Genomic DNA, 17,856 nt, shown 5'->3' with positions numbered 1-17,856 from the left:
TGTCAATTGCTGTATTTATTGTAGTTTTCCAAAGTACATTTCTGATTTTCTCAAAGAAATAAAAACATTGTGCTATTTTTGATAATGACTTAATACTTCAATTGAGTTTCCTTATCATTTGAGAACTAATTCAGTCAATATAGCAAATGGAACAAAAAACGAAATGTTAGATAAGTCTGTCTCACAACTGAAGATAAGATGGCTAGTAACATAACTAATGAGTAATACACAACACCTAATCATGTATGCAGCATACATGTACCAAAACTCTAACATATTCAAATAAAAATATGTTTCTACATAGAATCAAGGAGAGCAGAAAACCTCCAAGATAATTCCTCAATGTGATTTAGTCTGTGAAGAAAAAAAACAAAGAGAAAATTAAGAAAATGATTCAGGAAATAATCACAAAAAAGGATCCAAATCAACACAGACATCACTTCTATAATGGAAATAAGTATTTTCAGAGGCTTACCTTTAACAACAAGTTTAGTGGAGCATTCTGCCTTGCCGAAGGAGTTAACTGCCACAACTTTGTATTCTCCAGAGTCCTTGGGCCTGACCCTAAGGATGTACATGGAGCACACGCCGTACGAGTTGGTGATGTAGTAGTTGCTGTCACCATTGATGCAGACGTTGTTCAGGTGCCACGTGACGCTGGGTGTGGGGCATCCCCTGATGGCGCATGTCATGTACATCTGGAATCCTTTTGGTGGCGAGTGCAACTTCAGAGGGACCAGGACAGATGGTGGTTTCTCAAAGCTGACTTCCACTGGCGTGTTTATGTTTATAGGAACTAGATAGAAAGAAATAACAAAGGAAATTTAAAGAGCGAAGCATAATTGTGGATTTGGAAAACATTATATTGGAGCTTAAGTGACCTGATGCAGTTCCATTTCACCTCAGTCATGTCAAGAGATGAATGTCAAATTATGTTTATGGATTCCAGTAATGGCCACTTGTTTCCAACAATGCTAATCCATTCTCTGATTAAACTTGGTTAAAAGAGACTTTAATAACCGAAACCTAAACTGACTGCTGAACTCACTTCTGTTGCTGTTGATGCCCCAGGTGGGTGACATGGAGGGGTCTGACATGCCCATGTCGTTCTTGGCATAGATTTTGAAGTGGTACTCCCTTCCAGGCATAATGTTATTGGCTGTGTATGAATTGTCAAAGATGCGGTCTGCCACAGTGTGCCACATGCGTGTGCTGGAGTCGTGCTCGGCCACCATGTAATACAGCCTGTTGTCCAGCTCCTGGTCTGGAGAGGCCTCCCAAGACACAATAACTTTGCCATGGACAATCTGCTCCAGCTCCACTGCACCGGGAGGCTTTGGCTCATCTAGCACCACAAAAGAGAAGAAAATATCAGTTACATAGGCTAACAGAGGATTTGCCATATATGACTCTCTAGACTGAATCATATCTGAAAATGTGCTCTTGTAATTCATTTTTCAATCTCAGATTGATATAATAAATGCAACATTACTTAGAATTTGTCCCTGTGAGAAGACCACAAGAGTATAAGACCACAACAATAGAAGACCACAACAGTGGAAGACCACAACAGTGGAAGACCACAACAGTGGAAGACCACAAGAGCATAAGACCACAAGAGCATAAGACCACAACAGTAGAAGACTTCAACGGTAGAAGACCTCAACAGTTCAAGACTTCAACAGTATACGACCACAACAGTAGAAGACCACAACAGTAGAAGATTTCAGAGTTCATATAAAGTTTTGCAGGAAAATCTAAACAGGTCACACAAGGATATCTTATTCTGCCTGTAAAAAATAATAACAAAAGAGAATTTGGAATTACCTGTGACTAGGACCTCAATGTCAAAGCTGGCCTCTCCAACTTTATTCTTAGCCACAATGGTGTAGTTTCCTGAATCCAAGCGTTTTGTTGAGGGGATCACAAGCTGGGAACAGCCCTCTGTGTTGATGATCTGTATAAAACTGGATACAGGCTCATTGTCCTTCATCCAAGTGATCTCTGGTGGAGGCTCAGCCTAAAGACAATTTAAAAAGCATTAGATTAGCGAAAACAACTGTTGGTTGGATTTGCTATATCTTTTGCTGTTGTACAGTCGTGGCCAAAAGTTTTGAGAATGACACAAATATTAATTTTCACAGTCTGTTGCCTCACTGTTTTTAGATATTTGTGTCAGATGTTACTATGGAATACTGAAGTATAATTACAAGCATTTCATAAGTGTCAAAGGCTTTTATTGACAATTACATGAAGTTGATGCAAATATTCAATATTTGCAGTGTTGGCCCTTCAAGACCTCTGCAATCCGCCCTGGCATGTTGCCAATTAACTTCTGGGCCACATGATGGCAGCCCATTCTTGCATAATCAATGCTTGAAGTTTGTCAGAATTTGTGGGTTTTTGTTTGTCCACCCACCCCTTGAGGATTGGCCACAAGTTCTCAATGGGATTAAGGTCTGGAGACGGTCGTGGCGCTTGCTGGACTTCCGTGGGCGCCCTGAAGCCTTCTTCACAACAATTGAACCGCTCTCATTGAAGTTCTTGACGATCCAATAAATGGTTCATTTAGGTGCAATCTTACTGGCAGCAATATCCTTGCCTGTGAAGCCCTTTTTGTGCAAAGCAATGATGACGGCACGTGTTTTCTTGCAGGTAACCATGGATGACAGAGAAAGAACTATGATTCCAAGCACCACCCTCCTTTTGAAGCTTCTAGTCTGTTATTCAATCAGCATGACAGAGTGATCTCCAGCCTTGTCCTTGTCAACACTCACACCTGTGTTAACGAGAGAATCACTGACATGATGTCAGCTGGTCCTTTTGTGGAGTATATGCAAATTGCAAATTGCCATCATACAAACTGAGGCAGCAGACTTTGTGAAAATTAATATTTATGTAATTCTCAAAACTTTTGGCCACGACGGTACACACCTTTTATTTGTATTTGTATTTTTTTGGTTTATTTTATCCCACTTTTTCTCCCCAATTTTCGATCTTGTCTCATCACTGCAATTCCCCAACGGGCTCGGGAGAGGCGAAGGTGGAGTCATGCGTCCTCTGAAACATGACCCGCTTAACCACGCTCCTTAACACATGCCAGCTTAGCCCGGAGGCCAGCCGCACCATTGTGTCGGAGGAAACACCGTTCAACTGACGACCATCGTCAGCCTGCAGCATCTAGTACCAGGTCGGACCCCACTATATTGCTAGAACGCTTAATTGGTATCAAGGAACCTAACGTGTGCCAGGAAAACATTCTCCACACCATTACACCACCGCCACAGGATGTGGCCATGGACTCATGCTGCTTACTCCAAATGCTGAATCTGCCAGCAGCAGACCATTATAAGGCAATGTTTTTCCACTCCTCCTTATACCTACTTCTAGGTATTACTGCACTGTTGGAGCTAGAAACACAATCGATAACATCTGCAAATCTGTGTACACGACCAATAAACTTAGATTTGATTTTGTTGATTACCTCATAGAGAACTTTGATTCTCACAGAGTTTCCCGCCCTGATCACCATGAAGTCCTCTGGATCTTTGAATGTAGGCCTCACTGAAAAACAAACAAACACAATCCTTTGAGACAAGCAACGTCTTAGGAAGTGTTCCACACTGGCCATACATTGGTTCTGACAGTGGATTTTCTTCCTCCAGACTGAGGCTAACAACATGTTAAGTTCAGTGCTGGTTGACATCTCTTACTTCTACAGACTGCATACAGATGGATCATTGAGGAGACTTACTGTTGGGATTCTTTGCAGTCACCATCACAGAGGGGAGACTGAACTCTCCCGCCCCAGAAACGTTGATGGCCGATACCCTGAACTCATACTCCGCCCCCTCAACAACATCCTTCACTGCATACTCCAGCACTATGGTTGTAGACAAGAAAACATATTTAAAAGGTAACATCTGTGTCCTTATTTCATCCAGCTTCCAGAACAAAGTATTCTGAATGACATCAATTTAATTTACATTCTTAATTTAAGGTTAGGGTTAAGTGTGGTTAAGATTAGGGTTAGGTTTACATTTAAATTTTATGACTTTGTGACTGTGCCAGCTAGTGATTACCTTACAGACCATTCCAACCTGATGGGCATGATGTGTTACATTTTCACCATCAAAAAAATACCAACAATTTAGAATCTGTAATCCAGACCTTCAATAGGCTCAGTTACTGGGTTCAAAGCAATCCACTGAGCTGTATCCTTTTTGCGTTTTTCCAGTTGATAGCCATCAATCTTAATTCCTCCGTCATCTTCCGGGGGCTCCCATTTCAGGTTGATGCAGGTCTTTGACGCGCTGACCACTTTTGGTGCTCCAGGTCGGCCAGCAAATACTAATAAATGGAGGTGAGATAACAATGAAAACAATGAACAAGTACGGTAGAGATGGAGTCCAATTGAGGAATGAGGCTCACCATTGGCTCACCCAAGTAACACACTTTTTTACACTCTCAGGTACTCAGAGTGAATGGACCAATGTTTCGGCATGTGGACCAATGTTTTGGCATGAGGGTGTTTCTCTTCAGATTCTACTCACTCAATACGCCAGCCATTGTTTCCTCAGTCTGCAGTGCATCACTGGTCCCCTCTGGGTTCACTGCGTAGATCTTGTAGATGTACAGTTTCCCATGAACCACATTCCTGTCCCTGTAGGTGGTTTTGTCAGCTGCGACATCCCCCATCTTCTTCCACACGGTCTGTCCCAGCTGCTGGCGCTCAATGATGTAGTTAGTCACCGGGGAGCCACCGTCGTCCTTAGGAGCGCCCCATTGCAGCTCAATCACAGTGGAGGTGGTCTCCAAGATTTCCACCGGGCCTTCTGGTGGGCCGGGCTTGTCTGTCGGGGACACATTGTGGTACAGTATGACCTTAACCGTGTTGCAGAAGTATTTCTAGATGCAAAATTTTCACCACACACATAGCCTCGAGAAAAATCAACAACAATTTGTTTTTTTCACCAAGGACAATCAGTCGAGATGTGCCCTCTATTGTGCCAAATGGGTTTTTGAGTTGAATCTTGATCGCCCCAGCGTCGGAACGCAGACACTCCCGGAACAGCAGCCGGCTGTGGTTGACCTCCTTCACCAACTTCACCCCACCACCATCCTTCAACTCTTTGTCATCCTTAAACCATTTCACCTCCAAGTTGTCCTGTGGTGTATAAGGCATCTTCCAGGATGCATTCTGGCCCACTTTTACTGTCACAGGCTTAGAAAACCTATGGAGGTCATCAGCATCAACGCTAGGTAATTCTAGGATGTAAAAGAAAGAAACACACGACTGCTTAATGCTAATGCTCCATAGTTCACCAAACTAAAATGTGCGGTAGAAGTCAAGTGTAGCCGACATACCTCCCACAGTGACTTTTGCCTCTGATTTAAATCCTCCCGCTTCAAAGTGATAGACTCCAGTGTCGTCTTCACTACTTTTATGAATGGTCAGCGTGTGTCTCGTTCCGTTTTTCACTATGGCTATTCCACCTGTGGTGGATAACTGAAAAAGCAAAGACAAAGTAAGGTAAAATTCTTTGTGATAAAAAAAGAGCTCAATTTAAATGTTTTGTCTACTTATGGATTTTTTTCCTGGTCAGGTCAGTGTCAGGACCAACTTGGCGACCTATTCAAAGGAAATGAATTGCGTGAACACTGTGGTAGTTATTTCTGCTATAAAGCCATTACCTTCTCTCCATCCTTGAACCAGGCCCCATCAACTTCATGGCTCATCTCACAAACCAGTTCACCTTTCTTGCCACGGAGAGCAAAGAGATCCGAGAGTCCACTCTTAATGCTGTATCCTACACAGCACAATATACAAAACAATTAGCATTGATGCATTGGTTTGAATTCACAGCTATTACTAGTGGAGTAATGGAGTAATCTACTGAGAAGAAAATACTTAAGCAAAGATACCATTCTGTTGTTAGCTGTTTTCTATTGAAGCAATGGGGTCAGAGGCGGTGTGGAATATGGCCATGTACCACGGCTAAGGGCTGTTCTTATGCACGATGCAACGCGTAGTGCCCCGACACAGCTCTTAGCCGTGGTATATTGGCCATATATCACAATCCCCCGAGGTGCCTTATTGCTATTATAAACTGGTTACCAACGTAATTAGAGCAGTAAAAATGTATGTTTTGTCATACCCATGGTATATGCTCTAATATACCATTCCTGTCAGCCAATTAGCATTCAGGGCTCAAACCACCCAGTTTCTAATGTTCTTTTACTCATGTGAATGCTTTTACTCATCCAGTCTATGTGTGTTAAGAACACAATGAGCAGCATATTAATGCATGTACAGTATATAGACTTACCTTACAAAAATAAGAAAATATCCTTTGAAATTGATGATTGAATCACAATTTCTACAGACTACTAGTCTGGACTACAGTCATATTTTAAGGCTCTGGACAAACATTTCCCAATTACCTGTTTCCACTTGCTTAATGGATACATAGTTAAATATCATTATCATGGTTAAGTATCATTATCATAGACATAGTTAAATATCATTATCATGGTTAAATATCATTATCATGGTTGAATATCATTATCATGGTTAAATATCATTATCATGGTTAAATATCATTATCATAGACATAGTTAAATATCATTATCATGGTTAAATATCATTATCATAGACATAGTTAAATATCATTATCATGGTTAAATATCATTATCATGGTTAAATATCATTATCATTATCATGGTTAAATATCATTATCATGGTTAAATATCATTATCATGGTTAAATATCATTATCATAGACATGGTTAAATATCATTATCATGGGTAAATATCATTATCATGGTTAAATATCATTATCATGGTTAAATATCATTATCATAGACATAGTTAAATATCATTGTCATGGTTAAATATCATTATCATGGGTAAATATCATGCTACTGTGATCTGGATTAGGATGGGCTTAGTAATCAACAATTTATCATTAGGGCCACATAGGGTTTTTAGTAACAATCCGTAAACGGACAAAATGCACACACTGTGGGGTCCGAGAAACGTCTAAGTCACAATGTCATTGCACATCCCACCACACATCTAAGTAGGGCACACCTAGCCTATCAACTAGTCATCAATGACCTGTTTATGCTGGGATGGGACTAAAGTCTACACACACTGCACCAGGACAGGGAGGGGTGAACAGTAGAAAAGGTGACTGCAATTCAAAGTCAAAGTTGTTTGAGGATTAAAGTATGCTTTCGCATACAGGTTATTGTGGTATACTCTTCTTTGTTGTATATAAAAACACCACTGCAAGAATTTCAGTTCATATATTCACATCCAAAAGAGAATGAGATCATATGCAAAAAAAGTTCAATGCAATAATTTTGACGAGACAGTAATATATTAATTGAATGTAGATATGCTTTTAGAAACACTAAAATGCCTCAGTAATTCAGATTCAAATGATTTCATATGAATAACTTAATGTTATTCATATATGTTATTGCAACCATTCAATTCTCCATATCTCACTTACCACTTATTAGAAACACTCTAAAATTCCTGAATAATCAGATTCAGCGGATTTAACATGAATAGCATAATGTTATTCATATATGTTATTGCATCCATTCAATATTCAATTGAATCTCGCAAAATCTTACCAGTACGGTCTCTGACCGGCTGGCCAGGCACAGTGGGCGCCGTTGGGCCTTCATTATTTGACTGTCCTATTGATGATTACAACCAGACAACTCTCATTTTCTAATATTTCATTTCAGTCTCTACTTTAACATGCAGTTATACTAAGAGTGCATTTGTAATGTATTCAGACAAGGACCCTTTCTCCACATTATGTTATGTTACAGAAATATTCTGAAATGGATTTTAAAAATCCTCATCAATCGACACACCATACCCCATAACGACAAAGTGAAAACAGTTTTTCAGAAATGCTTTTAAATGTATTAAAAAGAAAAAACTGAAATACCCTATTTACCTAACTACTCAGACCTTTTGCTATGAGACACAAAATTGAGCTCAGGTCCACCCTGTTTCCATTGATCATCCTTGAGATGTTTCTACAACTTGATTGGAGTCCACCCGTGGTAAATTCAATTGATTGGACATGATTTGGAAAGGCACACATCTGTCTATATAAGGTCCCACTGTTGACAGTGCATGTCAGAGCAAAAACCAAGCCATGAGGTCGAAGGAATAGTCCTTAGAGCTCCGAGACAGGATTGTGTCTAGACACAGATCTGAGGAAGGGTACCAACACATTTCTGCAGCATTGAAGGTCCCCAAGAACACATTGGCCTCCATCATTCTTAAATGGAAGAAGTTTGAAACCACCAAGACTGGAGCTGGCCACCATGCCAAACTGAGCAATCGGGGGAGAAGGTCCTTGGTCTGGGAGGTGACCAAGAATCCGATGGTCACTCTGACAGCACTCCAGAGTTCCTCTGTGGAGATGGGAGAACCTTCCAGAAGGACAACTGCATTCCACCTTTATGGTAGAGTGGGCAGATTGAAGCCAATCCTCAGTAAAAGGCACATGAATGTCCTTGAGTGTTCCAGCCAAAGCCCGGACTTTAACCCAATGGAAAATCTCTGCAGAGGCCTGAAAATAGCTGTGCAGTGATGCTCCACATCCAACCTGACAGAGCTTGAGAGGATCTGCAGTGAAGATTGGGAGAAACTTCCCAAATACAGTTGTGCCAAGCTTGTAGAGTCATACCCAAGAAGACTCAAGGCTGTAATAACTGCCAAAGGTGCTTCAACAGTACTGAGTATAAGGTTTGAATACTTATGTAAATGTGATATTTCAGTTTTTTTTATATATATTTGCCAAAATGTAAAAAAAAACGTTTTTTGCTTCGTCATTATGGGTTATTGTGTGTAGATTGATGAGGGGGGGGGGGGGGGGGGACGATTTAATCCACTTTAGAATTACGCTGTAAGGTAACATGTGGATAAAGTCAAGGGGTCGAAGTACTTTCCAAATGCACTGTATGTAGACACTCAGGTTGAGCTATCAGATAAAATGGGGTTAAAACAACTCAAATGTAGGATTATGTTATTTTACATTTTGACCAACTGGTGGAGTTAATGCTAAAAATGGAGTTAATGCTATTCATTTCTAGATTTTGGTAAAATTACATTGTTAAGTAATGAAGCAGTACATCACAAAAATTGATAGGTGAATTGAGCACTAATACAACTCTTAAGGTTATTGGGTCAATGCAATTCTCAGTATCTCTTACCACTGTTACCACTACCTCCATCACCTTCTCCAGATCCATCGAAATCCCCTACCGGTGGTTATAACTAGTTAATAGGCATTCCTTTTATAACTGATATGTTTAAATCCTTTCATTTACTCAGCAAAACATTTGTGTCTAAAACTTAGCTAACATGAAAACAATACAGCATTCTTCCCCATATGCAAATAGGATTACAATTGTTTCGTATATATTATTGTTGCATACTTACCTTCATCAGGAGTTCAGTAAATTCAGTAATATTAACTAAGTACGATTAACTAAGAATACCCACTAGAATACCACTTAGATTTTACAAACTGTTATACCGTAGATGAGTGTATTACAATTGACCAATGATGTGTCAATTGCACTTAGGATGAATAAAGTGTCAGAAAATACAGTATTTTGTGTTTACAACTTTAAATGTTTTCACGAGGGCGACAGCAGGGCCTACTGTCAAAAGCATGACACTAAAAGTAGAAGTGTAAAATACACATAGATTAGGGATGGGCAACTGTCAGCCTGGGGGGCGCATAGCGCTCCTTTTTGAAGGCCCACGGACCAACAAGAATAAATACCCCCAAAAATATACATTTTTTTAGAGGGGGGGTGTAACTCAGTCAAGGCCTCAATCTACTGTTGAGTTAGAATAATAGAATACTCAAGTTGCATTTTTGAAATGTGGATGTGTGTCAGTAGCCACTCAATTAGCCCATGTCAGCTAAATTAGTTTTGACTGGTAAATAGAAAGCACATTTTAGAAAGCAGTGTCTGTGTTCATTCTGCAATGTACTGTGAGTGTTACACATTGCATTACAATCCCTGGATATGCTTGTGATAATTAGTAGTCACAATAACGGCATAAAGGATGAGAACTAAGCAGCAGAAACAGACTAGTAAACACATAGAACAAAACTATAAAGTCAAGCAACCACACTGAATGAATTACACTATGAATCAAGGTGTAATACAACAAACCAAATACATTGACGTGACCTCAACAATGAGACATTGTTGGCTGTTCATGAAGGTAAACCCAAAATCAAGTGCAGTGTTTCTCAACCTCTCAACCCAGTAAGCTGTGGTCCTTCCTCCTTAAAATACCACTTTTTTTCTAACTAGCACTTTAGAGCTGATGGAATCATTCACAGTGAAACATCCTAGGAACCGGTCAGCAACATGCCAGTCCATGGACCGGAGGTTGGAGGTTGAGAGCCACTGGTCTAGTCTACAAACTGCTATAAGGTATCAATTGTTTTGAAGTGCTGTGAATTTAGAGACCATGTATCTTTAGAGTGGACAAACAAGATCCTCAATCATGAATAAAACACACAGACTGTCAAAGCCATTATGTCTCAAATGGCTTCCATATTTAACATGGTATCCATGCGGAGGTAAACACATCCCTCATAATATCTTACCCTCATTATCCACAGATTTATGGTCAGACCCTTTTACTGCTGGTCCCTGTTTTGTAGCTCCTACAGTTTTAACCACCATCACAACTAGTCAATGACTGTCAGAAATGCATTTTAAATTATATATTCCATGCCAAATATGCTATATGATACTTCAGGGTAAATATCAATGAACTACAACATGACCTTGGATAATAACAAATACTGAAAAGACAATTAAAGATTGCGTTGTAGAGACAAGTTACCTATTGCACATTTAAAGCATCAACCTATGAGCCAAGTATCACAATAATATTCATAATAATAATAATATCTATGACAGTTATGCTTCAGTCATGGTGAGCAAACGTTTATGTTGAAATTCACTTTGAAAAAAAATCTGATATGCTCAACTATGGGTGCTGTCGCCCATCAGTAATCCAACTTTAACAAATCAAGATGGCCAACACTCAAAAAAACAGATTACTATTGATTTAGATCTTATCATAACAGTCGTCTGAAGGACGTCAAAAAGCCTTCTCCAGCTGACTTTATTCAGTCAGCTGGAATGGTTATTCTTGTCATCTGTTATACTAGCGATCAGTGTCCTTAGCTGTTTGGGAAGCCTCTTACACCTTAGCTTCAGCTTTTGCTCCAGTGCATTGATTCTAATTGTTTCATTTATAGTATTGTTGCACATACTTACCTTCAACAGGAAAAAATAATAACATTAACTAACTAGAATCTGCAAAGATAACCAAGTAGAATAACATTTAAATTTGACAAACTGTTATAGATGAGAACATTCAAATTTACCAATGATGTGTCATCCATTGCACTTAAGATGTTGTGAATAAAGTGTCAGAAAAACAGTATTTTGTGTAAACAACATTAAATGTTTTCATGAGGGCGACAGCAGAGCCTACTGACAAAAGCATGACACTAAAAGTAGAAGCGTAAAATACACAGATCAGGGATGGGCAACTGTCGGCCCGCGGGGGCGCATGGCCCCCTTTTTGTATTTCCACAGACCAATAATAATAAATACAAAAATATATATTTTTAATGGAACTCAGTCGTGGTCTCAACTTACTGTTGAGAGTCAGAATAATAGAATACACAAGTTGAATTTCGAAAATTTGGTTGTGCATCAGCAGTCACTCAATTTGCCCATGTCAGCATTTTTTTTTTAGATTGGTAAATGAGTTTAGCGGCCACCTATCTAACATTGTAGCAAGCACGGTCAAATTACCAAACAGGGTGGGGCCCATTGATAATCAGTTATCATATAAATAAATGCAAACATTTGATTCCTCCTTATGACAACATGTTCAGAATTGCAGAACATTTACTTCAAAACAGTTTTTTTTCTCTTCGCTGTCACGAGGGGCAGCTAAAACGTTTTGCTCTCAACCTGTGTGGGGGAAGAGAGGTGGGTAGGGGGTGGTACGCAGACCCACGAGCCACTGCGGCCCTTAATGATGAGTTCCATTTTTTGTAGCCCCCACACACAACAAAGTTGCCCTTCCCTGACATAGATGATGCAATATGATACAAAACACGTAATAAAAAGCACATTTTAGAAAGCACAGTGTCTGTGTTCATTCTGCAATGTAATGTGAGTGTTTCACATTGCATTACAATCCCTGGATATGCTTGTGATGATTAGGAGTCACAATAACGGCATGAAGGATGAGAACTAAGCAGCAGAAACAGACTAGTAAACACATAGAACAAAACTATAAAGTCAAGCAACCACACTGAATGAATTACACTATGAATCAAGGTGTAATACAACAAACCAAATACATTGACGTGACCTCAACAATGAGACATTGTTGGCTGATCATGAAGGTAAACCCAAAATCAAGTGCAGTGTTTCTCAACCTCTCAACCCAGTAAGCTGTGGTCCTTCCTCCTTAAAATACCACTTTTTTTCAAACTAGCACTTTAGAGCTGATGGAATCATTCACAGTGAAACATCCTAGGAACCGGTCAGCAACATGCCAGTCCATGGACCGGAGGTTGGAGGTTGAGAGACACTGGTCTAGTCTACAAACCGCTATAAGGTATCAGTTGTTTTGATGTGCTGTGAAGTTTAGAGACTATGTATCTATGGAGTCGACAAACAAGATCCTCAATCATGAATAAAACACACAGACTGTCAAAGCCATTATGTCTCAAATGGCTTCCATATTTAACATGGTATCCATGCGGAGGTAAACACATCCCTCATAATATCTTACCCTCATTATCCACAGATTTATGGTCAGACCCTTTTACTGCCGGTCCCTGTTTTGTAGCTCCTACAGTTTTAACCAACATCACAACAAGTCAATGACTGTCAGAAACACATTTTAAATTATATATTCCAATCCATTTATGCTGTAGATACTTCAGGTTAAATAGCAATGAACTACAACATGACCTGGAAGGAGAAAATAGTAATGATCAGGATAGAGTTCAGACAGAATCGACTACTCTAGCGTGCATGTCCATGTATTGTACATGGATAATAGCAAATCCTGAAAAGATCATTTAAGATTTTGTTGTAGAGACAACTTACCTATTGCACATTTAAAGCATCAACCTATGAGCCAAGTATCACAATAATATTAATAATAATAATAATCTCTAAGACAGTTATGCTTCAGTCATGGTGAGAACTTTTACATTGAAATTCACTTTGAATAAAAAATCTGATATGCTCAACTTTGGGTGCTGTGGCCCAGCAATAATCCAACTTTAACAAATCAAGATGGCCAACACAAAAAAAAAAAACTATTGCTATTGATTTAGATCTTATCATAACAGTCGTCTGAAGGACGTCAAAAAGCCTTCTCCAGCTGACTTTATTCAGTCAGCTGGAATGGTTATTCTTGTCATCTGTTATACTAGCGATCAGTGTCCTTAGCTGTTTGGAAAGCCTCTTACACCTTAGCTTCAGCTTTTGCTCCAATGCATGGATTCTAATTGTTTCATTTATAGTATTGTTGCACATACTTACCTTCAACAGGAAAAATGTATAATATTAACTAACTAAAATCAACAATGATTACCCACTAGAATAACATTTAGATTCGACAAAATGTTATTGATGTGTGCATTAAAATTGACCAATGACGTGTCGTCAATTGCACTTAAGATGATGTGAATAAAGTGTCAGAAAAACAGTATTTTGTGTAAACAACATTAAATGTTTTCATGAGGGCGACAGCAGAGCCTACTGACAAAAGCATGACACTAAAAGTAGAAGCGTAAAATACACAGATCAGGGATGGGCAACTGTCGGCCCGCGGGGGCGCATGGCCCCCTTTTTGTATTTCCACAGACCAATAATAATAAATACAAAAATATATATTTTTAGGGGAACTCAGTCGTGGTCTCAACTTACTGTTGAGAGTCAGAATAATATAATTACACAAGTTGAATTTCGAAAATTTGGTTGTGCATCAGCAGTCACTCAATTTGCCCATCTCAGCGAAACAATTTTAGATTGGTCAATTAGTTTAGGGGCCAACTATCTGAACTTGCAGCATGCACGGTCGAATTACCGAACAGGGTGGGGCCCATTGATCGTCAGTTGTCATATGCTGTCTGGTCCTCTGGGAGTCTCTATGGGGGTGCCACAGGGTTCAATTCTCGGGCCGACTCTTTTCTCTGTGTATATCAATGATGTTGCTCTTGCTGCGGGCGATTCCCTGATCCACCTCTACGCAGACGACACCATTCTATATACCTTCGGCCCGTCTTTGGACACTGTGCTATCTAACCTCCAAACAAGCTTCAATGCCATACAACACTCCTTCCGTGGCCTCCAACTGCTCTTAAACGCTAGTAAAACCAAATGCATGCTTTTCAACCGGTCGCTGCCTGCACCCGCATGCCCGACTAGCATCACCACCCTGGATGGTTCCGACCTAGAATATGTGGACGTCTATAAGTACCTAGGTGTCTGGCTAGACTGCAAACTCTCCTTCCAGACTCATATCAAACATCTCCAATCGAAAATCAAATCAAGAGTCGGCTTTCTATTCCGCAACAAAGCCTCCTTCACTCACGCCGCCAAGCTTACCCTAGTAAAACTGACTATCCTACCGATCCTCGACTTCGGCGATGTCATCTACAAAATGGCTTCCAACACTCTACTCAGCAAACTGGATGCAGTCTATCACAGTGCCATCCGTTTCGTCACTAAAGCACCTTATACCACCCACCACTGCGACTTGTATGCTCTAGTCGGCTGGCCCTCGCTACATATTCGTCGCCAGACCCACTGGCTCCAGGTCATCTACAAGTCCATGCTAGGTAAAGCTCCGCCTTATCTCAGCTCACTGGTCACGATGGCAACACCCATCCGTAGCACGCGCTCCAGCAGGTGTATCTCACTGATCATCCCTAAAGCCAACACCTCATTTGGCCACCTTTTGTTCCAGTACTCTGCTGCCTGTGACTGGAACGAATTGCAAAAATCGCTGAAGTTGGAGACTTTTATCTCCCTCACCAACTTCAAACATCAGCTACCTGAGCAGCTAACCGAGCGCTGCAGCTGTACATAGTCTATTGGTAAATAGCCCACCCTTTTTCACCTACCTCATCCCCATACTGTTTTTATTTATTTACTTTTCTGGTCTTTTGCACACCAATATCTCTACCTGTACATGACCATCTGATCATTCATCACTCCAGTGTTAATCTGCAAAATTGTAATTATTTGCCTACCTCCTCATGCCTTTTGCACACATTGTATATAGACTCCCCCTTTGGTTTCTACTGTGTTATTGACTTGTTAATTGTTTACTCCATGTGTAACTCTTTGTTGTCTGCTCACACTGCTATGCTTTATCTTGGCCAGGTCGCAGTTGCAAATGAGAACTTGTTCTCAACTAGTCTACCTGGTTAAATAAAGGTGTTCTCAACTAGTCTACCTGGTTAAATAAAGGTGTTCTCAACTAGCCTACCTGGTTAAATAAAGGTGTTCTCAACTAGTCTACCTGGTTAAATAAAGGTGTTCTCAACTAGTCTACCTGGTTAAATAAAGGTGTTCTCAACTAGTCTACCTGGTTAAATAAAGGTGTTCTCAACTAGTCTACCTGGTTAAATAAAGGTGTTCTCAACTAGTCTACCTGGTTAAATAAAGGTGTTCTCAACTAGCCTACCTGGTTAAATAAAGGTGTTCTCAACTAGTCTACCTGGTTAAAGAAAGGTGTTCTCAACTAGTCTACCTGGTTAAATAAAGGTGTTCTCAACTAGTCTACCTGGTTAAATAAAGGTGTTCTCAACTAGTCTACCTGGTTAAATAAAGGTGTTCTCAACTAGTCTACCTGGTTAAATAAAGGTGTTCTCAACTAGTCTACATGGTTAAATAAAGGTGTTCTCAACTAGTCTACCTGGTTAAATAAAGGTGTTCTCAACTAGCCTACCTGGTTAAATAAAGGTGTTCTCAACTAGCCTACCTGGTTAAATAAAGGTGTTCTCAACTAGCCTACCTGGTTAAATAAAGGTGTTCTCAACTAGCCTACCTGGTTAAATAAAGGTGTTCTCAACTAGCCTACCTGGTTAAATAAAGGTGTTCTCAACTAGTCTACCTGGTTAAATAAAGGTGTTCTCAACTAGCCTACCTGGTTAAATAAAGGTGTTCTCAACTAGCCTACCTGGTTAAATAAAGGTGTTCTCAACTAGCCTACCTGGTTAAATAAAGGTGTTCTCAACTAGCCTACCTGGTTAAATAAAGGTGTTCTCAACTAGTCTACCTGGTTAAATAAAGGTGTTCTCAACTAGCCTACCTGGTTAAATAAAGGTGTTCTCAACTAGCCTACCTGGTTAAATAAAGGTGTTCTCAACTAGTCTACCTGGTTAAATAAAGGTGTTCTCAACTAGTCTACCTGGTTAAATAAAGGTGTTCTCAACTAGTCTACCTGGTTAAATAAAGGTGTTCTCAACTAGCCTACCTGGTTAAATAAAGGTGTTCTCAACTAGTCTACCTGGTTAAATAAAGGTGTTCTCAACTAGTCTACCTGGTTAAATAAAGGTGTTCTCAACTAGCCTACCTGGTTAAATAAAGGTGTTCTCAACTAGTCTACCTGGTTAAATAAAGGTGTTCTCAACTAGTCTACCTGGTTAAATAAAGGTGTTCTCAACTAGTCTACCTGGTTAAATAAAGGTGTTCTCAACTAGCCTACCTGGTTAAATAAAGGTGTTCTCAACTAGCCTACCTGGTTAAATAAAGGTGTTCTCAACTAGTCTACCTGGTTAAATAAAGGTGTTCTCAACTAGCCTACCTGGTTAAATAAAGGTGTTCTCAACTAGCCTACCTGGTTAAATAAAGGTGTTCTCAACTAGTCTACCTGGTTAAATAAAGGTGTTCTCAACTAGTCTACCTGGTTAAATAAAGGTGTTCTCAACTAGTCTACCTGGTTAAATAAAGGTGTTCTCAACTAGCCTACCTGGTTAAATAAAGGTGTTCTCAACTAGTCTACCTGGTTAAATAAAGGTGTTCTCAACTAGTCTACCTGGTTAAATAAAGGTGTTCTCAACTAGCCTACCTGGTTAAATAAAGGTGTTCTCAACTAGTCTACCTGGTTAAATAAAGGTGTTCTCAACTAGTCTACCTGGTTAAATAAAGGTGTTCTCAACTAGTCTACCTGGTTAAATAAAGGTGTTCTCAACTAGCCTACCTGGTTAAATAAAGGTGTTCTCAACTAGCCTACCTGGTTAAATAAAGGTGTTCTCAACTAGTCTACCTGGTTAAATAAAGGTGTTCTCAACTAGCCTACCTGGTTAAATAAAGGTGTTCTCAACTAGCCTACCTGGTTAAATAAAGGTGTTCTCAACTAGTCTACCTGGTTAAATAAAGGTGTTCTCAACTAGTCTACCTGGTTAAATAAAGGTGAAATAAAAAATAAAATAAATATAAAAAAATAAACATTTGACTTCTCTCTATATGGCAACATGTTCAGAATTGCAGGAAATTAACTTTAGAACTGATTTCTTTCTCTTCGCTGTCACGAGGGGCCGCTAAAACATTTAGCTCACAAGGTGTGTGGGTGGGTATGCAGACCCACGAGCCACAGCGGCCCCTCGTGATGAGTTCCGCTTTTTGTAGCCCCCACACACATCAAAGTTGCCCTTCCCTGACATAGATGATTCAATATGATACAAAACACATAGTAAAAATCACATTTTAGAAAGCACAATGTCTGTGTTCATTC

General features: G+C 39.8%; 1 protein-coding gene across 12 annotated transcripts in view; it reads right to left on the bottom strand.

Annotated features, from left to right (window-relative positions):
- igfn1.4 (immunoglobulin like and fibronectin type III domain containing 1, tandem duplicate 4) overlaps positions 1–17,856 on the bottom strand; it is a 34,424-nt gene continuing 16,568 nt past the window's right edge. For 2 of the 12 annotated variants that reach the window (XM_031830331.1, XM_031830386.1), the window contains 15 exons: positions 12,892–12,951; positions 10,670–10,729; positions 9,249–9,296; positions 7,647–7,712; positions 5,695–5,810; positions 5,368–5,509; positions 4,975–5,268; positions 4,554–4,853; positions 4,171–4,350; positions 3,755–3,883; positions 3,485–3,564; positions 1,828–2,020; positions 1,049–1,345; positions 476–796; positions 1–354 (listed from right to left, as the gene is read on the bottom strand). In XM_031830331.1, the coding sequence (XP_031686191.1) occupies positions 350–354; positions 476–796; positions 1,049–1,345; positions 1,828–2,020; positions 3,485–3,564; positions 3,755–3,883; positions 4,171–4,350; positions 4,554–4,853; positions 4,975–5,268; positions 5,368–5,509; positions 5,695–5,810; positions 7,647–7,712; positions 9,249–9,296; positions 10,670–10,729; positions 12,892–12,951 (2,291 nt within the window). In that variant the 3' untranslated portion in view covers positions 1–349. The remainder of the gene's footprint in view (positions 355–475; positions 797–1,048; positions 1,346–1,827; positions 2,021–3,484; positions 3,565–3,754; positions 3,884–4,170; positions 4,351–4,553; positions 4,854–4,974; positions 5,269–5,367; positions 5,510–5,694; positions 5,811–7,646; positions 7,713–9,248; positions 9,297–10,669; positions 10,730–12,891; positions 12,952–17,856) is intronic. The other 10 variants (XM_020494456.2, XM_020494466.2, XM_031830536.1 and 7 more) reach the window with 9 other exon arrangements.

Source organism: Oncorhynchus kisutch, linkage group LG1, assembly GCF_002021735.2.
Source record: "Oncorhynchus kisutch isolate 150728-3 linkage group LG1, Okis_V2, whole genome shotgun sequence".
Lineage (NCBI taxonomy): Eukaryota > Metazoa > Chordata > Actinopteri > Salmoniformes > Salmonidae > Oncorhynchus > Oncorhynchus kisutch.
Note: the sequence above shows the minus strand (reverse complement) of the source record. Positions and strands in the feature narration are given on the sequence as shown.